Raw genomic sequence first — 26,836 nt, 5'->3', positions numbered from 1 at the left:
GCTCTGAATTCTGTTTCATGAATCCGGATTGTCACTGAATATGGTATTCGATAAAAAAAATTTCAGCATAAGAACAGAAGAATCAGAATGAGTCAGATGTTCCTAATGAAAAAGGATCGAAAAAAGCGCCAGCTTTAAGTCAAAAATCCTCCCAAATCTCGTAACAAACATAAAACTATAAACATTTGTATTTTATATTTTATTAGAGCTAAAAATAACAATACAGATTCCTTCTAATTCGTCAAATGCTCTTTTTTTTTTACTATCGCCGCTAAATTCTTATAAAAGTTAAAGAATGAAGATAGAAAAATTGCATTTCTCCGGAAAATATGTTTCCATCAATGAAAAATAGAATTTTACGACAGTCTTCTCAATACCGGAAACACTTCTCAGCATCATAAATTTACTCCATTGAGATTTTACCTGTTCTGAATACAACCATTTAAAATTTATTGGACCCAATTTCATTATTTTACCATTCAAAGCACATGCAAATCTTCGCACGATTTTGACTTGGCATCATGGCATAACACTTTGTCCAGTAGTTGCATTCCTGGAATTTTGAAGCTTCCAGACCGACGACATCCAGACTTTCGCTTTTTCTTTGATGATTTTTTCCTGATAAGTCTTGTTTCTTCATCATCTGAGCCTCTTTCCCCCTTTAGTCGTATTTGCTTTAGAACTCCGACTAAAAGCTCGTCCACATTATGTTGAATTCCACTTGATGTTTCGATAAATTTTGTATCAAATGACGATGCCAGTGATTTCCCCTCTGAAAAAATAGTTGGGTAAAAGTAAAACAATAATGGTTTAGAAAAAATTCGGACGGAAGTAATTTCAGAGATATGAAAATACAGTTTTAATACAGCACCTAGGCCCCCTCCCACGCTATTTTTCCCCAAAAGTGACCGGATCCAAATTCTGAGATAGCCATTTTATTCGCCACAGTCAAAAAACGTAATAACTATGTCTTTAGGGACGACTTACTCCCCCACAGTCCCCATGGGAGGGCTGCAAGTTACCAACTTTGACCTGTTTCTACATATAGTAATGGTTACTGGAAAGTGTACAGACATTTTCAGGGGGATTTTTTTTTGTTTAGGGGGGAGAGTTGAGGGGGGGTTACATGGGAGGATACTTCCATGGAGAAACTTCTCATGGGGGAAGAGAATTTCAATGAAGGGGGTGCAGGATTTTCTAGCATTATTTGAAAAAAAATGAAAAAATAAATATGAAAAGTTTTTTCTACTGAAAGTAAGGAGCAGCATTAAAACTTAAAACGACAAAAATTATTACGCATATGAGGGGTTTACCTCTTTGTTATACCTCACTCTTTACGCTAAAGTATTTTTAGTAATTTCAACTATTTATTCTACGACCTTTGTCATTCAGAGGTCATTCTTAAGGAATTGGGACAAAATCTAAGCTTTAGTGTAAAGAGCGAGGTATCGACGAGGGTTGAACCCCCTCATATACGCAATAAAAACATACGAATATAGATATTACATATGATAATTCGTAAGTTACGTATATTTTTTACCAATGAAAACGTTTGTAAAAAATTAAAAGTTCTAGTTGCTTTTTTAAGTAATTAAAAACTTGGAGGGCAGCTAGGCCTCCTCCCACACTCATTTCTTTTCAAAATCTTCCGATTAATTGCAATAAATTAATATGCAAATTTCGTTTCAACTATTTATGTGCGGAGAGCCAAGATCAAAACATACATTAATTCAAAAACGTCCAGAAACTAAATAAAAAAAACAAGTTTTATAAATGAAAGTAAGGAGCAACATTAAAACTTAAAACGAACAGAAATTACTCTGTATATGAAAGGGGCGTTTCCTCCTCAACGCCCCGCTCTTTACGCTAAAGTTTCTTACTGTTTTAAAAATAGAGTTAAGAGAAAGAGTCAAACTTTAGCGTAAAGAGCGGGGCGTTGAGAAGAAAAAGCCCCTTTCGTATACGGAGTAATTTCTGTTCGTTTTAAGTTTTAATGTTGCTCCTTACTTTCATTTAAAAAAACTTGTTTTTTTTTTATTTAATACAGTAAAGATCGAACTCTATGATCATAACATGACATAACGTTAAACATGATAAAACATCTGTAATTAGCAGTTACTACAGAACATTGGCGATGGGACTGTCCTCTCGAAAAGTAGAATCAAAGTTTGTTAATCGGCAGTAACGGGTGTTATTATTATGTGGAGCGGGTTTTGCATTATTCTATTTATATTATAATTTGCATTATGTGGTTTCTGGCATTATTATAATTTTTTTTAAATGAGTGGAGTATTTCAATAAAGATTTTCATGGGTTGTACAAGTGATATTCTACTAATCAATACTTTCGACGCCAAAACTCTTGCCCCGAAATATGAATATATTTTGCTCATATTAACTTTTTTAGAAAAATCTACACCGGGGAAAATTACGAAATTTGTTGTAAATCCATTGTCTTGAAAAACAAGGAAAGCCACTTGTTTTACATGAGAAGCATCGCTTTCTTTTCTGCTTTCTCCCTCTCCTCGGCTAGCAGGGCACTGGAACATCATAGAGAGCTGTTTAAGAACCCATTTTAAGGGAAATTGCTATATATACTCACTTTTGTAAATAAAAAAACACAATATTTAATATAAAATTGAAAGAGTAAAGAACGAACCCCAGGAAATCAGCCAAAGTTATTCAAATATAATATCATACCCAATATAACATCATGTTGTACACGAAGATGCAGTTGTTTGTCAAAAATTGTGTTTATTTTTTAATATTCAATTTTGTTGATTACAAAAGGCCCTAAATATAGCAATTCTCTTGCAAGTAATTCTTTGAACATCTCTATCTAATGTTCTAGAGCCCTGCTCATTGCTACCCAAGACAAAGTAATTTTCCTTGTTGTTCAAGCCAGGAGGATGTAAGTATCTTGTATAGGGCCTTTGACCATGGCAATTTCAATGGTGTGCTTTTCTGTTTCAATCTGACGCCATTTACCGGGGTCATTACCAAAATTCCCTGTAATTTGTTTTGAAAAAAGAATTCTACAAATGAAGAAAAAAAAAAAAAAATGAGGTAATATTGACTCTTCTTGAATTGGGTATGAAGGGTGATTTTTTTTTTCTATCTCACGAGCCTCTTTTTTATTTTTCTTACAATGGCCCTAGTTTGTTCTTTACTAGGTTGCAGCTACCGCTCCAACCAAATTGTACAGTAGACTCAAAATATTGAACATAAGGTTCCCGAAACATCACCTCCCGAGACATCGACCTTACTCAAACTCTGACCGACACCCTAAACAGCCACTCTAGAAAAGACTAACAGCGCTGACAAATGGTTCCCTCTACGCTGGCGATACTCATTCAATCAATCAATCAATCAATCAATCATTGGGTTTATTGTCAAAAAATAAATTACACATAACAACAATACTCAGTCCATTCCTGGACGCCAAGATCCTCAATCGTTACCCTTTAAACTTAATACGCAGCGTAGTCACTGCTCCTACTCTCAGAAACAACCTTACCTCGCATTTATCCAACTTAACTACCAACTGTCCTCCAGCCCTTTGCCCTAGGGGAACCAGGATACACTGCCAAGCAAGAGCTATAAGTAGTTCAAAATAAAGGTGCTTCAAATAGGTAGTTCAAAATAAAAGAAAATTATTATTGTGGAGCGTGGGTAATTTTAACTCTATGGACATAGAAACAAGAATGAATTAAAGAGAATGACTCAATGTTTAATGTGTCCCCATATTTTAGTTACCCCATCCCATGACAATTCCTAAAAATTTACATTACTGTAGTTAATTTCGGGAACAAGCACACATGTAAAAGAGCAACCCGTAAGTGCAATATAATAGATAAAAGTGATCTTACGACACTTCAGACACAATAAGTATTTATTTTTAAGCTTTACATCGTCTTCGCATGTATAAGCATTATGTGACAAACTCAGCAAAGCGCAAAAGAACCTTTCGCTATAAAAAGAATGCTTCATAAAAAAAGGATGTCTTCTTTTTGCCAAGGGAAAAAAATGCATACAATATCAAATTGCAAAAAATTAAAATATTTCCGGATCGAATTCAAATTCGGGCCAGTTTATAAAAATAGGACCGATAACGTATAATATTTGAAGTCTTTATATCCTGAAATTCTTTTTCCTCAATGAAATTTTACCTTAGAGCTTACAAAGTAGAAGCGGCTTCTGAAATTGAGACAAAGTGGTTTATTTTAAAATTCCACAAGCAGCTTTCAATGTTATCAGATTTTACTTATTTTTTAACCATTATTTACTACTTTCTTCCAAGAACCTACTAGTACTTTTTTTTGTAAGAATTTTATTACAAGAGAAAAAAAGACTTGGAAAAGCGTTTGAGTGAAGTTCAAAGATATACTATCCAATTTAGATACAGATGTATCTCTTGCCTATAGGATGTTATTAAAATGGAGAAAGTTATTAAACTGCTTAAAAATGCAAATAATTCATCTTTCACCGAAAACACACTTTACTATAGCATAACAATGTGAATCAACTTCTACTTGATGTCCGTTTCTACAAAGCAATCAATAGGTGCATTTGTTGTAATCCATATGACCCTCCAAAAAAAAACTTGTGCACAATATGCCCCCTAGTTTAGTCTACTTATCAGATCAAAGTGGGCTCTGTATTGTTTATTTTTCTTTTTTTTAGTTTTCCCCATAAATCATCACATCGAACCGACAGTCTGAGAAACTTAAGTTCTAGTGGCCTTGTTAAGAGGCAAAAGTTTTCGGAACGCAACAATAGATATCTAGGCTATACTTACGTGGTTCCTGGTGCCAAAGGTTCCCTTGGCACGTCCTCATAATAAGAAGAGTCAGCACCCCTCACTTTTTTGAAATTTGGAAGGATTATTAGCATGTGTTTATTGGGATTGGACATCGGTGTGCCTGATGAGGATGAAATATGCAATTGGAAATGGTTTCAAAGGAGACTTGATGGGTTATTAGCAAATGGTTTCGTCAATTGAATATCCATTGTTCATGGAGATGAACCTTTTTTAGGCTGTTAAGATAATAAGGAAATTTAAAACCCAATGTTATAATTTGATTGATATGACCTTGACAAGGCCAGAGCTTTGGCAAATGTACTTAGATTGCTTGCGAATGTTTCATTGAATATTATTATAACACGGATGACGTAGCAAGACTGTGTGTTTTGCCATTTTGATTTTATTACGAATATAAGGACCTGATAAAATTTTTTAGCAGAAGTAACCCTTTGAATTAAATGATGACTCTTCTTTAATTTTTTTCTTGTTAATGAATTAGGTTTTTTTGGGTAGACGACATTCACGTAAGTTTTTTTTCTTTTTCAGGACAACGAAATTGTTTGTTTTTTTCTTAGCGACAATCACGTAAGGTTTTTTTTCTATTTAAGCTTGTTTTCTTTTTCAGGACAATGGATTGTTTTTTTCTTAACGACATTCACGTAAGTTTTTTTTTTGCAATGACAGTTCACATAAGATGAAACATTAGCTAATTAATTCCTTTTTCAAGACAACAGAACCCTTTTTTTGCAAACAGTTCAATTAGTGACAGTTCACGTAAGAGAAACATTAAGAACAAACCATTTGAGCGAATTAGGATTTTTTAACCCTTTCTTCTTGTTAGTAAGTTAGGTTTTCTCGCAAACCATATTTACGCAAGGTTATTTTCTTTTCACGACAACAGAATGTTTATTCTTTCTTAACAACCTTCATGTAAAGTTTTTTTTCTTCAGGACAAACGACTTTTTTTTTGCTTAAGGACAATCACGTAAGTTTTTGCTTTACAATGAAAGTTCACGCAAGACGAAACACTAACCAATTATATTCTTTTTCAAGAAAACAGAACAAGTTTATTTTGAAACAAATTATGTTTTTTTTGTTAATGAGTTAGCTTCTTTTGTAAACGACATTCACGTAAGTTTTTTGAACTATTTTTTTTTAGTTTGGTTAATTTTACCCCTTTCATTGCCGTTGTTACCACCTCCCACTTATGCTAGACCTCTCATGCATGCCACTCCACAATGCCGAATAAGGGTATTCTGTTCCGTATTATGTCTTTATTAGGTATGTTTTTACTAATGTATCAGTAGCAGGGAATTGAACTCTAGATAGCAAAGGGGGAGAATATCGATCTAAATCGTACATGATTTTATCCTAAAATGAGAACAGCAGTGGAAGTAGCACCATGCTGAGAATGGCGCGGAAATGCTCATTTTGAAATGCTGCAGTACAAAGGACACTTTAGAACAACACGTGACCCAGTTCCTATTTAATTCGGTGGATTACATGGACATTAAACAAAACAAAACAAAAGACCTATTTAAAAAAATAACGTAAATATCTCTTTATAAATCAAATAGTTCAAGTCCAATATTCATTTTATGAACTAAACTTGAAGGATGTATTACAGAAGTTTAGAAACTACTTTTCTATTTCCAGGATTGTTGATAATATGAAATTAACTTTTTCTTGTTCAAAACTAGAAGTACAGATGCATTTTTGCATTTTTATTTAGCAGATTCACTCAACGTCCTTCTTCAAATAACACGAAAGAAGTTAAGTTGAAACGTGATTTTGGACACCTCTCCAATCTATTTGTTGCAAACTTGCAGAAAGTGACTGGGGAATATTGAATGATCCCAAGATTTCTACAACAGTTTTATGTTGCTCTCTTTGGAATTCTTAAGATTTTGCAATAGCCAAATACACACCTAGTTGTATATTGTCTCTTAATTCTCAAAATGATGCTTGTATCCAATTTTTTGCAATTAAAGAATCATTAATATTCCTTCCGTACCCTTTTGGGTTTTTCAATCAGAAAAGAGGTAAAGATCTTGCTAGTTCATATTATTGACTTCCGCATAAAATAAACATACTACTAGATGCCATTTTTTATGTTCTTTCTGATATAATAACTGCTTTTCGCGCAAAATCAATTTTAAGCCTTTTTACGACCCTTCAAGATAATAATAGCATTATATATATTTTGGATATAGGCCGACAAATGGGTTATAACCTTTGTTTCAAACTTACTATTTCGTTGTAAATCCATATTGTATAAGTCATATAATCCACAAACATTGATTTGTCAGGATTAAGTTGAATAATTTTTTTTTTAATCCGCCAAGTTTTTTGCCTATTCTGTATACCGTTTAAAAACTACCGTTTCATTTATATGTCAAAAATTTCAAAGCCGATAGAGGAAACATGGCGGTGGAAAAATAAAGAAATTGTTTTGAATCTTCTACCAGCTTAATCGTGATTAACCAGTGCTTTTGGATTATTTAACTGAAAAAATGGAATTATAATCAAATAATAAGTTTAAAACCAAGGTTTTAAGCCTTTTTTTACATCCAAAACTAGAATTATTCTGTCATTTTCAAGGGTTCAAAAAGAGCTGAAGTTTGAATTTGCAAGAGAAGCAATTATTGTATTCAGAAAGAGCATAAAAATGTCATTTAGTGGTATGTTCACTTTATTTGCAAGTCAATAATCTGAAGAGCGAAATATTTACCAGAGAGTATACCACCCTTTAACAGCAAAATATTATACTGGACTAGGGGAGGGGAAGCAATATTATAAAAGAAAAATGGTGCTAATGTCTGCTTTCTCAGAGAAAAACTAAGAACTGCCTGCACTGCATGTAAACTTTGATAAACCTTAATTTGATTCTAGAGAAATTAATGAAGCTTTCGTTTTAATGAAGAATTGGGTGCTTAATACTACTTTCTTTGATTTTTGAATATTCAAAGCAAAATTTTCTTTAGGCAAATTTTTCGCAGTTCATATAATCGACTTACCAATAAAGTGAACATATCACTCGATGGCTTTTCATGGTACTTAATATTTACCTAGTGACATATAGCGATCGCAATTTCTGTCCGTCTGTCTGTCTATCGGTCCCGGTTTCACTAGTTGGGGCACTTCCAGATAATGTAAGACAATGAAAGTCGGCTGGCGTATCAGGGACCAGACTAGATTAAACTAGAAATGGTCAGTTCCCTGATTCGACCATCTGGGGGGGGAGCGAGCGACAAGATAGTTGAGAAGAATTGTATGTGCCCATAAAACAAATGATTGTTCTTCTTGATTGTGGCTTGCTGGTCTAGGGGTATGATTCTCGATGAGGGTGTTAGAAGTCTTAGGTTTGAATCCTGGACTAAACCAATTTTTACATGAAGAAGATCCGAAACTAGATACATGATCAATATAGCGATCGCTGGAAATTCACAGACGTATCAGGGACCTGGCCAGATTAAATTAGAAATAGTCGCTTCCTCGATAAGACCATCAGGGGGGGGGGGGGAGTGAAAGGACGGTTAATTCGGAAAAATTAGAAAAAATTAGATATTTTTAACTTATGAACGCGTTATCGGATCTTAATGAAATTTGATATTTAGAAGGACCTCGTGTCTCAGAGCTCTGATTTTAAATCCCGACTGGATCCGGTGACATTGGAGGGAGTTGGAGTGAGAAACCAGAAATCTTGGAAAACGCTTAGAGTGCAGAGATTGGGATGAAACTTGGCGGGACAAATGTTACAATACTTAACAAAAAGAGACTACAGGAACACAGTATTTGCATGTTTATCTTTGTAATAATTGCCAATAAACAAAGAACAGAAAATCGATAACTCTAGTACCGAGTCTAATTTTAGGTTCCGACCTCGTCACAAGTGCCATATGAGCTCTTTGCTCTTCTGACCTCGTCACAAGTGTCATATGAGCTCTTGCCTCTTGTTTTATGTTCTTTACGAATATAATAATCGATTCTATCGCAAATTCAGATTTAAGCACTTTTTGAGTTCTTAAAAATGACCAAGACATTGGGTATAAAAAAGGCTTAAAACATTGGTCTCACATTTTAAAACATTGGTCCATTTCTTAAATGTTATATAATCCACAAGCACTGATTATCCACGGTTAAATTGCATAAATAAATTTCATTTTACCCTTATGCCGTTTTCTTCTTCTTGACGCCGAATTTTCAATTAAAGTATGCGTTTTCGGTCGTTTTCAATAAAATAATACTACATTTTCACAGCGTGAAAATTTTCATAGTTGGATTAGGCTAGGTCGAGTTAGTTAGGTTAGTTTAGGTTAGGTCAAAAAGTGTTTAAATTTGAATTTTAATTTGATTTTTGAAAATTGAATTTTTGAATTTATTCGTAAAGAGCATAAAAAAAGCAACGAGTGGTATGTTCACAATGTTGGTAAGTCAATTATATGAACTGTGAAAAATTTACCTTTCTTTACGGTAGGGTATGGTAATAAGAAAACAGTAGTCCAGTATCATAGTACAAAGATAGCGAAGTGAATAAACGTATACTATTTGCAATAATATAAAATATGGTTTAAAGAAAATATGGACAAATATCTGAGACATATAGTTTTAGGTTTGTTTCTCAGCAGTTATAGCAAAATAAAAAATTTCGTGAAGGTTAATCAAATACAACTGCAACTGAGTCATCTTACCTTGATTTGAAATAACCCTTGTCCTCGCTAAATCAATTTTATTTCCAACAACTATTACTGCTTTCTTTGTTACTATGTCTGAACGCCACAAAACCTGCAGAACTTCTTCCGCATATTCGAAACTACCTCTTTCCACAACGCTATAGACGATAACATACGCATCTGCGTTAAAAGTTGATATGCAATTTTCAACCTAAAAATGTGTAATAAGAAATGATTATATTTGAAACTTTAATATCCTTATCTAGGTAGTATTGAACATGCAAGTACACACCATTTTTTTTCCAGAGACGCGATTTCCTTACCCAAATGTCATGTCTGTATGAGTTATCGCGCTTTGCAAGATTTGTTCCTGAGGAAGCAAGTGCACTGTTCCTTGGAGATATATTCTTTTATAATCTTCCTTGTTGTTTTAGTGATTCTCCTTAGAACATGAAATAATCGATTCTTGTTTTGCTGGGTCTTGTTTTGACCCAGCTACGCACACTCCTCCTCTATTCCAGTCTATTTATTGCCACTCTTTTTACACCCTCCAAAATGTTCCCGCATTCCCTTAAAATTACGACATCCTCTCACCCTATTCGGAGATGACCTGCTTTTGATTGGTCCTAGACGGCTGGACAAGAATAATATTTGACATGTTTTCATCCTTCATTCGCAGAACGTGTCTTATCCATCTAAACCTTTGTCTTATTGCAGCCCTAGAATGTGGGACTGAACAACATTTTTCGTACGGCTTACTGTTTGAGATATCCTACGGTTAGTTAGGTGGGTACCCAAAATAATCTGTAGACAATTTCTCTGGAAAAATCCTGCAAATCCTCCTCCATTTTTCGTAATTCCCGTGCTTCAGAACCACACTTGACCACTGTCATCATTGTAGGTTCCAATATTCTAATCTTGGTTCGTAGTCTTATAATCCTATTCTTTCAAACCTTTTTCAACAGTGAAAAAACAGCCTGGGGCTTGGTTATTCTACTTAAAACATCCTCACTGCATCCCCCGTCCTTACTAATAATACTACGTAGGTAAATTAAGCTTCCCGCTTGATCAATCTTCTTAGTACCAAACATCACCTTTTAACCTTTACTTATTCCTAGTCTTTGCGACTTAATCTTCTTAAAATTAATTTCCAAACCTATTCTTGCACTCTGTTCTTTATTCTCACAAAATGCAGTTTCGCAGTTATTCTTAACAAATTTGAAGCCAGATATTAACAGTTGACTGTTGGTCCATCAAGTATATACCTCTCACTAAAATTATGACTGTTTTATGATTGTCATTGTAGAAGTTACGTTTCATTTTTTAATGTTTAATGTTATTTATATTATAACTGTTAAATTAAAATGTAACTTAAAAACAATAGTAATTGATAGTGTGATAATTAAGTATTTGAATGAATACAATACCTGAAAATGTACTGTTTCTTCACAGAAGGTAAGCGAGTTTTAGTTGGTTTCTTGTGCTATATGTAGTCACAAAAAGGTAGACTTTTATGACTGCCCAATAAACTTTGGGTGATTTCATTTCAAGAATGATGCGTTATATGGTATTGCTTAATGATTCATGTTGTTGGTGAAACAATACCTTACGTTCTGTGACAGCCCTCACATCTGGTCCTTTAAGATAACAACTGATCCAACAACTTTTGATTTTATTAAATTTATGTCTAATGCATAAATCGAACATGAGACCCGTTATTTCCTATGGTAAATTAATTAAACATTACTCGACTGCGTCATTGATAAAATTATGTTCTTAGAAATAATTTCCAGGCAATCAATGTATTGTTTTTGAGACGCTGAGCAACTGGTGTTAAGCGTCATTATATCGTAACAAGTTGTTTGTGCAATCGATTTATCAATTGGATACATGGTAAACAAAATCATTGATTTGTTTCCGAGCACCTTTTTTGTCATCATTCCGAGAATATGAATGCCATGGTGATTTGAGATGCCTGATGGAAAGAAAAAATTCTTTTGGTGGTTAATTAAACTTGTTTTGATCTCCAAAAATTGTAATGACTATAACAGGAAAGGTATCCATTTTTAAATATAATGGTCCTGAGCAAATCAGTTTTTCATTACCGGGGCCTTGCACATGAGTTTGGGTCCGAGAACTCCCATCCTGGATCCCATATCCCTTCCAGGGCCAAAATTACTGGGCCACGTCCCTCTCCCCCAATTTTTTGAACTTTTACTGATTGTTGATTATTGATTATAAAATTTATTATTGGTTATTGATTATTAATTATGGCGTATTGATTATTGATCATCGATGATTGATTGTTGATTATCAATTTCTGATTATTAATTATCGATATTGACTATTGATTATCGATTATGGATATTGATTTTTTATTACTGGCTATTGATTATAGATTATTCATTATCGATTATAGACTAATGATTATCAATCAGTGAATGTTGATTATTGATTGTCTTTTATTGATTATCGGTTATTGATTAAGGATAATGATTATCCAGCATTGAATATTGATTATTGATTTTTGATTGCTTTTTGGAACGTAGAACTTATTTGTACTTAACTGTTAACTGTTTTTAAGCTAGGTATAAAACAGAATATCCTTGTTTAAAATGTATCTGACCTTATTACTAATATCTGAGTATTTAATGAACTTAGGTTTTAGTTTTCAGAAATACAAAAATCCACTTTTGTATTATATGTGATTTTATTAATAATATTTGAGTATATAATATATAAATAGTATTTGAGTATTTAATAAGCTTGGGTATTAACTGTCAACAATAAGAACATCCACGCTTAAAATATATCTGTCCTTATTAATAATATTAGTTTCTTATAAACTTGGGTTTTAGTTTTCAGAAATAAGAACATCTACGTTTAAAAACATCTTGTTATCCTAGAAATATTTGAATATTTAATAAATTTGGGTGTCAGATTTCAGATATTAGAGCATCCATGTTTAAAATACATCGGTTTTTATTAATAAAATTCGAAGATTTAATAAACTTTGGTTTTAATTTTCAAAATAAGAACATGTACATTTAAAATAAATCTAACTTCATTAATAATATTAAAGTATTCAATAAACTCGGATTTTAATTTTCAGAAATAAGGACATCCACGATTAAAATGCATCTAATTTTATTAATAATATTTGAGCATTTAACAAATCTGGGCTTTAGTTTTCAGAGATAAAAATATCAACGTTTAAAACACATCTAATTCAATTAATAATATTTGAGTAGTTGATAAATTTGGTTTTAATTTTTAAAAAGTAAAAACATAAAAGTTTAAAATACATCTGGTTTTATTAATAATACTTGAGTATTCAATAAACTCGGGTATTGATTTTCTACAGTAAGAACATCCACGCTTAAAATATATCTGCCCTTATTAATAATATTAGAACTTTTTAAACTTGGGTTTTATTTTTCAGACATAAGAACATCCACGTTTTAAAAACATCTGATTCTCTTCATAATATTTGAGTATTTAATAAGCTCGGCTATTAATTTTCAACAATAAGAACATCCACGCTTAAAATATATCTGCCCTTATTAATAACATTGGAGTTTCATATAAACTTGGGTTTTAGTTTTCAGAAATAAGAACATCCATGTTTTAAAAAATCTGATTCTCTTAATAATATTTGAGCATTTAAAAACCATGAATTTTAGTTTTCAGAAATAAGAACATGCACGTGTAAAATACATCTGACATTATTAATAATGTTTGAGTATATAATAAAATTGGCTTTTTTTAAAAATAAGAACATCTACGTTTATAATCAATAACCAATATCAATAATCCATAAACAGTAATCAATAGCCAACAATCAATTATCGAAATCCATATTCGATAATCATTAATAAATAGTCTATAGTCAATAATCCATAATCAATAATCAATAGTCAATAAATCTGACTTTATGAGTAACATATGAGTATTTTATAAACTTGAGTTTTAGTTTTGAGAAATAAGAAAATACACAGTTAAAATACATGTGTTTTTAGTAATCATATTTGAGTTTTAGTAAATTTGGGTTTTTAGAAGAACATCCACGTTTGAAATGCATCTGATTTTATTAGTAATGTTTAGGCATTTAATAAACTTAGGTTTTAGTTTTCAGAAAATAAAACATCCGCGTTTAAAATGTATTTGATTTTATTAATAATTTTTGAACATTTAGTAAATTAGGGTTTTAGTTTTCAGAAATAAGAACATACACGGTTAAATTACATCTGATTTTATTAATGATATTTAAGTATTTAATGAGCTTGGGTTTTAGTTTTCAGAAGTAAGAACATGCACGTTTAAAATATATTCGATTTTATGAAGAATATTTGAGTATTTGATAAACTTGGGTTTTAATTTCTAACAATGAGAAAATACATGGTTGAAATATATTTGCCCCTATTGATAAAATTAGAGTATTTAATCAACTTGGTTTTAGTTTTCAGAAATAAGAACATTTACGTTTAAAATGCATCAGATTAATAACCAAGATTTAATAACCAATAATCAATATCGATAATCCATAATCAATAATTAAATGAAGATTAAAAAATGGGATGGGGATTAGGGTGCTGGATGGGAATTGCGGGACACAAACTCATTCGGAAGCCTGGTAATGGAAAACCGATGTGCTTAGCACCATTATATTACAAAAAACGATATTAACCCTATTGTCGTCTTTAGAAGTTTTGAGCTCCAAACAACTTTCATTGGCCATCAGAAGAATATGTCTGTCTAGCAAGCATCTCAAATCACTGTGGTATGAATATTCTCAGAATTATGCTATCAAAGGAACCTGGAAACAAAACACTGATCATATTTACCATATATTCAATTGAGAAATTGATTGCACAAATAACCTCTTAATGTATAGTCACGCGTAACACCAGTTGGCTAGCGTTCCAGAAACACCACATTGGTTGCCTAGAACGTATTTCTAAGAACATAATTTCATCAATGAATTGTTGGCTCAATAGAATAACGTTTCATCCTATTACCATAAGAAACAATGGGTCACAGTTTCGATTCATACATTACACATAAATTTCATAAAATCAATGGTAAACTGCTTAGAAGATAAAAATATTATTGTCTTAGTTGTAATCTCAAAGGACCAGATGCCAGGGCTGTCGTAAAACATTTTGCATTGTTTCACCAACAACACGAATGAATACACAATGCCAGGAAGTGTATCCTTCTTGAAATTCTCGGAAACATACCATGGAATTCTCAAAAATCCGGATATGCACCCGCTTGTATTCATTTTATTTTTAAACGAAAACATGAATGATTACGCAATATCAGATAATGCATTATTCATGAAATTCGTAAAATTCTCGGGAACCGGTTTTCACATTCATGGAATGATGCCAAAAAAAGGTGTTAGCAACTCCAATAACAAATTGGATAGGGCTTACTTTAAACTCACATATGGGATACGATGGTTAGCAACTCCAATATCACATTGGAATAGGACTCTAATAGTACCGATTAAAGGACACGAGGGATTGGCAAGTCCAATAGTACATTGGGATAGCGTTGTGATAGTACACATTGAAGGGATAGGAGGGGCTAGCAAGTCCAATTGTATATTGGGATAGGGCTTTGGTTGTAGTGCCTAATGGGATTTTACTTTTGGAATTCTCAGGAAATAATAAGCGAGATGATCAATTGACCAAAAACAGTCATATCTGGACGCTGCTACAACTACAACTGCCACTAATACTGGTGTTAACAATGCTACTCTGAAGCAAGTAATACCAGGGCTGAGGATACTAAAATGAAAATGTGACTAAAAATTAAGACGAAAGTTAATCTAAATAAAAGCACACAATGTACATACAAATGCTGATACAAGTGCATCAGCAATATTTTTGGAACGGCTTATGTGCATCAAGATAAAACTTCTGGGGCAACATGAGGGGGGATGTTAAACTGACCAAAGGCAAAATGTACCTTTTACTACTGCTTTTAGCATTGTTGCTACTACTGATGCTACTACTACTAATGCAGCACTATTACTGCTACTACTGCTCTTAATTCTACCGCTACGACTATGATTCTAGTACTTTTAAGGATACGTACATGAATATGAAATTTTGACAGAGCATTGAGGGGAATTTCAACGAAATTAAAACACACTAAATGCAAGCAGACTGTTAAAAGGGCATATCTCAGGAATCAATTTTGGTATAAAACTGTAACTTTTAGAGAATGCTTAAAGGGGAAGATTGACCAAAAGGTAATGTGTGCATGCTACTACTAAGACTACTACCACCGCTACTTTTACTGCTACTGCTGCTACTACTGCTACCGCTACTAAAGTACTCTTACTACTATTTCAACTGCAACTAATTGTAAGGCTAAGGATATTATCATCTTAGTACTGTTAATTTGATTGTGTTTAACTCTAAACAAGAAGTTCTAGTGCCCCTTTTAAAACTCAAAAGTGATAAAGCGTTTAGGCTATAGGACTCCTACTACTATCTTTACTGCCACTGCAACTACTGCTTTTTTATCGAGTACTCCCAAGACTGAGGATGTTGAAGTTAAAATATGAATGACTGTTGAATGAAAGTTTAATTAAATCAGAAAATACTATATGCATAGGGATTGTGACAAGGGAGCATCAACAGTATATTTTGAACGTATCAAGCTGAAACTTCCAGGACATTGTGAGAGGAATGTTTTACTGGCAAAAAGGCAACATGTTTGTACTACTATCGCTATTAATACTCAGGCTACTATTGTTACTGCTGGTACTAATAAAACACTACTTCTACTACCACTGCTCCTACTACTACCACTACTATCAAGATGCTAGTTCCACTAATACCAAGGATATGACGGTGACAATTTTAGAGACAATAAAGGGGAAGTTTGAGCTAAATCAAAACACACTATCTGCATGCAGATTGTCAAAAGGGCATATATCAGAAATGAATTTGGGGAATTAAGTTAATACTTTCAGAGAATGTTTAAGGGGGGGGGGAGATCAATTGACAAAAAGGCAATATAAGCACGCTACTACCAATACTACTACCACTGCTACTACTACTACAATTACTTCAATTACTGCTTCTATCGCAACTACTACTAACACCAAGAGTACTAAAATAAACATTTCAGAAAATGTTGAGGGGAAAATTCAAGTAAATTAATGCACACTATGGATAAACAGGTTATCAAAAGTCGCACCCTTTGCACCCCAATTATAGCGTAGTAGTAATCGCTATAGTAATATATAGCGTAAGTAGCATCTCGTTGATCATTATAACATCGAGAAATAAATAGATAAGGGAAAGCTCTCGAAATTAATGCGATTATATTTTGTACTATCAATCTAGCTCCAATAGGCTGATATGTGCTAAAGTTCAATTCATACTACTACTTTGGTGAGTACTACCAAGACTGAGGATATTAAAATGAAATTTGGAAAATTTTTAGGGAGGTGAAATGCCCAACATATTGGAGTGGTGTCACACCACGGAATTTTCCCCCTTGAAAAGTCCCCCCACGGTAAATCCTCCAATATTCCCCGCCAAAATCTCAGTTGTTCCTTAGAAGGGAACTGAAAGTTCTACTCACTTGTTTAAGTCAGAGGCAATCCGATACCGCTATCTACAGTAAAGAGCCATGTGGGTGATACCTATTAGTATTCATTTATTTTTTCTAAGTTGCTACGCCGTGTTTAGATCCAAAAGTACCCTATTATAGTGGGATTCCAACAAAGCCATTCATTGTATATGCACATATATTACATAAAAAAAACTTTTCCTCGCACCACCTATGAGGTAAAGGTGGATCGCATTTTTTTTTTTTTTTTTTTTTTTTTTTTTTTTTTTTTAATAGAAGTATCGTCAATTTCTTTCACTCGTTAGTTGTAGGCAGATTAATAGAGCTGACTATGTAAAGAGCGATGTGGGCAAAATGTGTTATTCATTTATTTTTTTTCTGACCAAGGTGCTTCGTACAGAAGGATTTTTCGAAGGAAATTTAAAAGAACCTTACATGATTGGAAAATGAAAGTTCTATTGCCCTTTTTAAGAGTCAAAAGTGATTGGAGGGGAACTGGCCCTTCAAACAAATCCAATCAAAATTTTGAAATAGCCATTTTTTCGGCCTTGTTGAAAGGTCCAGTAATTATGTCTTCTGGGATGAAAAATATGTGCACGCTGATACCAATACCACTTCCGCTGCTACTACTACTACTACAGCTAGTTCAACGGCTGCTTCAATTACAACCACTATTAACGCCAAGAGTACTTAAATGATCATTTCAGGAAGTCATTTCATGAATGGATTTGGGTATAAATTTGGATCTTTCTGGAAATGCTTAAAGGGGAAGATCGATTACTACTACCGCTGCTATATTTACTACTACTATTACTCAAACTACTACTTCGAGTGCAGCTACTTGTAAGGCTAAGAGCATTAAGATGAAAAATTCAAGAAGCGTATGAATATACAGGCTATCAAAAGGACATATTGAAAATGTCAAAGCAACAGCTTATGGTATAAAGTTGAAACTTTCTTGCGACTTGATGAGAGGGATGTTCAACTGACCAAGAGGCAATATGTTAATGCTACTGCCTCAACTAGTACTAGTGATATTACTATTGATACTACATAATACTAATACAACTACTTTGACTACTATAACAACTATGCCAAAGGGTATGAGGGAGAAGTTTTCAGGGAACTTAGGGAGAGATTAAAACTGGATCGCAATATACCGTCTGTATGCAGGTTATTTAAAGGGTGCATCAGCCATATCTTGGGAACAATTTGGTGTGCTGAGTTGAAACTTACAGAGCTTGTTGTGGGGTATGTTGAACTTTCCAAAAGCTAATATTTGTATCCTTATGCTTCTACTTCTACTTATGCTGCTACTATTATTACTACTACTAAAGCTAAGTTCACTAAGAAGAAACAATCTGGGGAATATTGAAACTGCAATGATCTGAATCAAAACACACTATGCCCACACCGTTTGTCAAGAAGACGTATCAGCATTCCTTTAGGGATGATTGACGGTATTAAGTTGAAACTTATTTTGCATGTTGAAGGGGATATTGAAGAAAACCACAGGTGCTATACGAATACTGCTACTAATACTATTGCTACTACACAAGCCAAGGGTATTAAGGTGAAGCTTTCAAGGAATATTTAGGTATATGTTGCACTAAATCAAAACAAATTATGAGCATGGTTGTCAAAAGAGTTATAAAACAATATCTTAAGAACAGCTTGTATTATTAAGTTAACCTTTCATGACAAGTTGTGGCAGATTTTGAAACAGCCAGTTGGCACTATGTGTATACTATTAATAGTATTGCTGTTACGATTGCTGTAACTAATTAAACTAAAATGAAGCTTTTAGGGAACGTTTAATGGGAATTTCAATTAAACGTGAAAAATTATATGCATGCAGGATTTCTAAAGGGCATATAAGCAATATCTTAGAAAGCGCTGCTCTATCATATATAGCAATATCATTGAATATTTTAAAGGAGCTAATCTGATTAGAAATTAAAAGTTCTAGTGTCCTCTTTAATAGTCAAAAGTGATTGGAATTCAAGTGAAGCTCCTTTAAAACCCATAATTTTTCATATATATCCAATCAAAATTATTCGACAGCCATTCTACTTGACATAGTCGAATGGTCCAGTAACTATGTCTGTAGGGATAGTGGGAGTGTCAAATCCCCCCCCATTTCTAAAATTTGCCCATTATACTTTATAAGAAATTTTACAATAGAACTAAATCAAAAGGCACTGTGTATTTTGGTTGCTAATAACACACTTTAGCAATATCCCAAGAACGACTTAGGTTATTAAGTTGAAACTTTCAGGGCTACTACTGTTGCTACTTCTGTTCTTACAATTTAACTAAATAAAAAGACGTGTAAGTACATCCAGGTTTTCAAAGAGCATAGATAGAAATTTTTTGGAAAGGTATTGAGTTTTATGTTTCAGGTCAACTTAAAGAGGTATAAAAATAAACTAAACTTTACTATAGGTGTCAAGATTTTCAAAAATGTGTATTTTGTTAAAAACCGTTGAAAAAGTGTCTTCAACCTACAAACAGGAAGCCAAACTATAACTCTAACCTCAAATGATCAGAAATAAAGTCAAATAATCTTACAAATATAAAACACCACAAACAGACATCAAACATAAATCACCATTAATTAATAAATGAGACCTATACCTTCAGTGAATATTTCCTTTAATTCCTTCCCTTTTAATCGAGGAAAAGTGGAGCATCTTTACATATTCAAATTTACGATTTGTGTACATTAATAATAACAAAGAATATGAACCGAGATCAAACATAATAGAAAATGAAATGGTTCCGAGGCGAGTAAAAAAGGTAATCCATTACCGTTGCCATTAATAGAAATAAAAGTTGGACTGAGAAACGTGAAGTATATAGTTAAAAATCTAAATTATCCTTTCATAAACGTTTGGTTTGCTGTTGATGTTTTCAAACAGTTCGTGGTAACGAACTGTAATAAGAAGCGACCCGGCACCATAGTAAACAAAACTCTAAGAAACGGAATTTTGATACCAATAGATATATCAAAAGAATCAGGTTTCAAATTTAGTGTTACTCATAAAAAGTTACGAGCCTGAGAAAATTTGCCTTGTTTTGTAAAATAGGGGGAAAACACCCCCTATAAGTCTTAACGAAAATCACACCATCGCATTCAGCGTATCAGAGAACCCTACTATAGATGTTTCAAGCTCTTATCTACAAAAATGTGGAACTTAGTATTTTTTGCCAGAAGACCGATCACGGGTGCGTGTTTATTTGTTTGCATGTTTTTTTTTTTCAAGGGGGGATCGTATTGACCAAGTGGTCCTAGAATGTCGCTAGAGGGCTCATTCTAACGGAAATTAAGATTTCTAGTGCCCTTTTTAAGTGACCGGAAAAATTGGAAGGCACCTAGGTTCCTCCCACGTTAATTTTTCCCCTAAGTCAACGGATCAAAATTTTGAGATAGCCATTTTGTTCAGAATAGTCAAAAAACATAATAACTATGTCTTTGGGGCTCACTTACCCCCCCCCCCCCCCATTCCCCAGGGGAGGGACTGGAAGTTACAAACCAGCGTTTACATACAGTAATGATTATTTGGAAGTGTACAGACCTTTTCAGGATGATTTTTGGTTGGAGGGGGGTTGAGGGGAGGGGCTACGTGGGAGAATCTTCCCTTGGAGGAATTTGTCATGGGAGAAGAGAAATTCCATGAAGGGGGCGCAGGATTTTCTAGCATTATTTAAAAAAACAATGAAAAATAAATATGAAAAAGTTTTTCAACTGAAAGTAAGGACCAGCATAAAAACTTAAAACGAACAGACATTATTACGCATATGGGGGGTCCACCTCTTCCCAAATAGCTCGCTCTTTACGCTAAAGCATTTTTAGTAATTTCAACTATTTATTCTTCAGCCTTTGTGATTCAGGAGTCAATCTTAAAGAATTGGGACAAAATTAAAGCTTTAGCGTAAAGAGTGAGATATTAACGAGGGGGCAAACCCCTTCATATACATAATAAAAACACACGAATATAGAACTTCGTTACGTAAGTTAATTTGTAAGTTATGTATATTTTTACTAATAGAAACGTTCGTTAAAAGTTAAAAATTCTGGTTTTTAAGTAACCGAAAAATTGGTGGGCGACTAGGCCTCCTCTCCCACTCTTTTTCTCAAAATCGTCTGATCAAAACTAAGAGAAAGCCATTTAGCGAAAAAAATTAATACGCAAACCTCGTTTTAATTATTGATTTGCGGAGAGCCAAAATAAAAACATGCATTAATTCAAAAACGTTGAGAAATTAAATAAAAAAAAACAAGTTTTTTAACTGAAAGTAAGAAGCGACATTAAAACTTCAAACGAACAGAAATTACTCCGTGTATAAAAGGGGCTGTTCCTCCCTCAACGTCCCGCTCTTTACGCTAAAGTTATTTACTGTTTAATAAAGTAGAACTGAGAGAAAGAGTAAAACTTTAGCGTAAACAGCGGGACGTTGAGGGAGGAACAGCCCCTTTCATACACGGAATAATATCTGTTCGTTTTAAATTTTAATGTCGATCCTTACTTTCAGTTAAATAAACTTTTTTTTTTTTTTATTTAATACGATTAAAGGTGGACATGTATCTTGAGTTGAAACTTATTGGAAGCCTTTAAGGCCAACGAGTATCAAATCTTGACGCAAGTCTATAAAGATGTTAGTCTGTGGTCTCTAGTAAAATCTTCGGCATTATGAGTTCCTATTGGAATAAATTCTATTCCCAGAAAAGTATCAATATACCCTGACATTAATTATTTGTAACCCAGTTGTCAAAATAATGCATCTGCTCTATCTCAGCAACGACTTAGGGGATCAATTTGAACGAAAGCTTTTGTGAGGTCGCGAATTTGCCACATCCGCATCATCTCAGGCATGACATGGGTGTATAAACAGTAATACTTTTATACGTAAATATACAGATATAATATAAATATAAAAATAAATTATATGTTTTATATGGAAAATATATGTTCTGGAAAACGTGTTTTTTAAATAAATGTTGGGTTACGGATAGAAAGGTAAGGACCGAATGATGGAAAAAGTTAGATAAAGCTTACAAAACGCAATGCAGTTGTATTTACTCCTACGGGCTACAATTTTCGCTTCGCGTAAACTGGATAGCTCCCTCCTCTCAGCATTCATATTCCAGGTTTAGGCTTAATATATTCCTGCAAATGTAAGGAGGCTGGAGGGCAAGTTAATCTCCTTGAACTGATCTACACCACCTCTAATGGAAAGTTACGTATTCTGGGTATTAAAAAGGCGATTCGAGGCTTCAGTCGACCCCTTTACTAAAACAAAAGATGCAACATCATCGTACCTAATGTTTGGTGCACAATTATGCAATCAAACAGTTCGTGTTAACGAACTGTAGTAAGGAGCGACCCGGCTCAATAGTAAAATATATACTGTAAAAAATATAATTTTGATAACAATAGCTATATAAAAAGAATCACGTTTTAATTCTGATTTTAAATATATAAGTTTAATCAAATTAGGTATTACCCATCAAAAGCTACGAGCCTGAGAAAATTTGCCTTATTTTAGAAAATAGAGGGAAACAACCCCCTAAAAGTAATAGAATCTTCATTCAAAACAAAATCACTCCATCATATTCAGCGTATCAGAGAACCCTAAAGTAGAAGTCTCAAGCTCCTATCTACAAAAATGTGGAATTTTATATTTTTTGCCAGGAGGCAGATCACGGATATGTGTTTATTTGTTTGTTTTTTATTTTTTTCCAGGGGTGATCGTATCGACCCAGTGGTTTTAGAATCTTGCTAGAGGGCTCAATCTAACTAAAATGAAAAGTTCTAGTGTTCTTTTTCAGTGACCAAAAATTTGGAGGGCACCTAGGCCCCCTCCAACGCTAATTATTTTCCCAAAGTCACCAGATTAAAATTCTGAGATAGCCATTTTATTCAGCGTAGTAAAAAAAACTCATAACTGTTTTTTTGGGGACGACTTACTCCCCTACAGTCCCCATGGGAGGGGCCACAAGTTACAAACTTTGACCAGTTCTTACATATAGTAATGGTTATATGGAAGTGTACAGACGTTTTCAGGGGGATTTTTAGGTTGGGGGTTTGATAAGAGGGGAATATGTTGGGAACTTTCCCTGGAGGAATTTGTCATGGGGGAAGAAAATTTTCATGAGGGAGCGCAGGATTTTCTAGCATTATTGAAAAAAAAAACAATGAAAAAATAACTATGAAAAAGTTTTTTTCAACTCAAAGTAAGGAGAAGCATTAAAACTTAAAACGAACAGAAATTATTAGGCATATGATGGGCTCACCTCCTCCTAATACCTCACTCTTTACGCTAAAATATCTTTAGTTATTTCAACTATTTATTCTACGGCTTTTGTGATTCAGGGGTCATTCTTAAGAAATTGGGACAAAATTAAAGCTTTAGTGTAAAGAGCGAGGTACTGACGAGGGGGTGAACCCATTCATATACATAATAAAAACATGAGAATACAGAAGTTCGTTACGTAAGCTAATTTATAAGTTACGTATATCTCACGAAAACATTCGTAAAAATAAATTAAAGTTCTAGTTGCCTTTTTAAGTAACCAAAAAATGGGAGGGCAACTAGGCCTCCTCCCCCGATCCTTTTTTTCTCAAAATCATTCGATCAAAACTATGAGAAAGTCATAAGCAAAAAAATAAACATGCAAATTTCGTTTTAATTATTCATCTGCGGAGAGCCAAAATCAAAAACATGCATTGATTCAAAAACGTTCAGAAATAAAATAAAAAAAAACAGCTTTTTTAACGGAAAGTAAGGAGCGACATTAAAACTTAAAACGAACAGAAATTACTTCGTATATGAAAGGGAATGCTTCCTCATCAACGCCCTGCTCTTTACGCTAAAGTTTGTTTTACTGTTTTAAAAAGTAGAGTTAAGAGAAAGAGTCAAACTTTAGCGTAAAGAGCGGGGCGTTGATGAGGAAGCATCCCCTTTCATATACGAAGTAATTTCTGTTCGTTTTAAGCTTTAATGTCGCTCCTTACTTTCCCTTACTTTCCGTTAAAAAAACTTGTTTTTTTATATTTAATATTGAATAGATGTTAGCATAACTGGACTACGATAGCAGTTTATTTTCTTCGGACTGCGTATACTCAACGGATTTTTCATATTTGGAATCGAAATGAAAAGTATGTTTTTATGGCACTTGGTATTAACCAAGTGACATATAGCAATCGCCAATTCTGTCGGTCTGTCAGTCTGTCTGTTGGTCTGTCGGTCTCGGTTTTGCTACTTTAGGCACTTCCAGGTAAGCTAGGACGATGAAATTTGGCAGGCGGCGTATCAGGGACGGGACCAGTTTTCCCAATTTGACCATCTGGGGGGGGGGGGGAGTGGGGGGCCGGTTAATTCGAAAAAAATAGAAAAATTGAAGTATTTTTAACTTACGAACTGTTGATCATATTTTAATGAAATTTGATGTTTGGAAGGATATCGTGTGTCAGAGCTGTTATTTTAAATCCCGACCGGATCTGGTGACATTGGCAGGGGGGGGGGGGGGTGATATGGGAGGGGGAAACCTAAAATCTTGGAAAACACTTATAGTAGTGGGATCGGGATGAAACTTGGTGGGAATATTAAGCACAAGTCCTAGATACATGATTGACATAACCGGAACGGTTCCACTCTCTTTGGGGTAGTTGGGGGGGTAATACTGAAAAATTAGAAAAAATGAGGTATTTTTAACTTATGAACGGGTGATCGGATCTCAATGAAATTTGATATTTAGAAGGATATCGTGTCTCAAAGCTCTTATTTTCAATCCTGACCGGATCTGGTGACATTGGGGGAAGTTTGGGGTGGGGAACCTAAAATCATAGAAAACGGTAAGATTGGAGGGATTGGGATGACACTTGGTGGGAAAAATAAGAGCAGAAGTCTTACATACGTGATTTACATAATTGGAACGGATCCGCTCTATTGGGGGGGAGGGCTAATTCTGAAACATAAGAAAAAATGACATATTTTTAACTTACGACGGAGTGATTGGATCTTCATGAAACTTCATATTTAGAAGGACCTCGTAACTCAGATCTCTTATTTTAAATCTCAACCGGATCAAGCGTAATTGGGACCGGAAATCTTAGAAAATACTTAAAGCGGTGAGATCAGGATAAAACTGGATGGGAAGAATAGAAACCTGTCTAAGATACGTGACTGACATAACCGGACCAGATCTGCTCTCTTTGGTGGAATTGGGGGGGGGGGTAATTTTGAAAATTGAGGTATTTGTAACTTACGAAAGGGTGACCAGATTTTAATGAAATTTGATATTTAGAAGGATCTTGTGCTTTAAAGTTCTAATTTGAAATTCCTACCAGATCCTGTGACATTGGGGGGAGTTGGAGGGGGAAATCGGAATTCTTGGAAAATGTGAAAATTGGGGTATTTTAATCTTACGAATCGGATCTTAATGAAATTTGATTTTTAGAAGGAATTCATATCTCAGAGCTCTTATTTCAAATCCCAACCAGATCTTTCGACATTGGGGGGAGTTGGAGTGGGAAATCTTGGAAAAACACTTGGAGTGGAGGAATCGGGATGAAGCTTGGTGGATAGAATAAACAAATGTCCTTGATACGTGATTGACAGAATCGTACTGGATTCGTTCCCTTTGGGGGAGTTGGGGGGAGGGGTTCAGTGATTTGGCGAGTTTGGTGCATCTGAACGTGCTAGGACGATTAAAATTGGTAGGCGTGTCAGGGAGCTGCACAATTTGACTTGATAAAGTCGTTTTCCCAGATTCGACCATCTGGGGCTAAAGAGAGAGGAAAAATTAGAAAAAATTAGGTATTTATAACTTACGAGTGGGTGATCGGATCTTAATGAATTTTGATATTTAGAAGGACATCGTGACTCAGAGCTCTTATTTTAAATCCTGACCGGCATTAAGCCTCTTATTTTCCTTTTTAAATCAATCTATTGATTCATAGAATTTTGTTAGAGCTTATACCATATGATCTCTTGGCTCTTAGCTCTTCTCGCTTCGTCACAAGTGCCATATGAGCTCTTAGCTCTTGTTTCATATATATATGCATATATATATATATATATATATATATATATATATATATATATATATATATATATATATGTTTCATATATATATATATATATATATATATATATATATATATATATATATATATATATATATATATATATATATATATATATATATATATATATATATATATACATATATATATATATATATATATATATATATATATATATATATATATATATATCATCAAAAGAGTTTTGATTTTAATTGATAAGAGTTTCTTCGTTTGGTCTAATCTTTTTTTATCTTGTCTTTTCGCTTGGAAGAGTTATTTCTTTTTTCAATATGCACTTGACTTTTTGAAGAAGTGGAATTTGAGAAGTGGAAAATTGCTCTGTCAGTAACAGTTTGAGCTTTGTACTTAAAGCCAAGTTTTAATTATTTGATCCATTAGCTTTACATATTTATTGATGAGAAAGTTCTAAAAATAATTAGGAATTGAATGACAATTGCATTATGCCTGTAATTACATAAAGGGCGTTTAGTTATCAATAGAGCTAAGTTAAACCGACATAGACAGAAATTGGCTGCTATGTGAAAACTCATTTGTTAGAAGATTTATATTTTATTCCTCCTGAACTTTTTCCCATGCTATTATATGAAGAAAAAATCATTTCAATAAAGTGGCAACGCTATAGCGCTGCCTCTAGTAAAGACCATAAGG

At 33.7% G+C, this 26,836-nt stretch overlaps 1 protein-coding gene across 6 annotated transcripts in view; it reads right to left on the bottom strand.

The window, feature by feature from the left end:
- Positions 1-233: 233 nt before the first annotated feature.
- The window catches only part of LOC136028113 (GTP-binding protein RAD-like), a 196,796-nt gene continuing 170,193 nt past the window's right edge, over positions 234-26,836 (bottom strand). For all 6 annotated transcript variants that reach the window (XM_065705750.1, XM_065705748.1, XM_065705752.1 and 3 more), the window contains 2 exons: positions 9,495-9,687; positions 234-772 (listed from right to left, as the gene is read on the bottom strand). In XM_065705750.1, the coding sequence (XP_065561822.1) occupies positions 480-772; positions 9,495-9,687 (486 nt within the window). In that variant the 3' untranslated portion in view covers positions 234-479. The remainder of the gene's footprint in view (positions 773-9,494; positions 9,688-26,836) is intronic.

This window comes from Artemia franciscana, chromosome 6, assembly GCF_032884065.1.
Source record: "Artemia franciscana chromosome 6, ASM3288406v1, whole genome shotgun sequence".
NCBI classification, from domain to species: domain Eukaryota; kingdom Metazoa; phylum Arthropoda; class Branchiopoda; order Anostraca; family Artemiidae; genus Artemia; species Artemia franciscana.
Note: the sequence above shows the minus strand (reverse complement) of the source record. Positions and strands in the feature narration are given on the sequence as shown.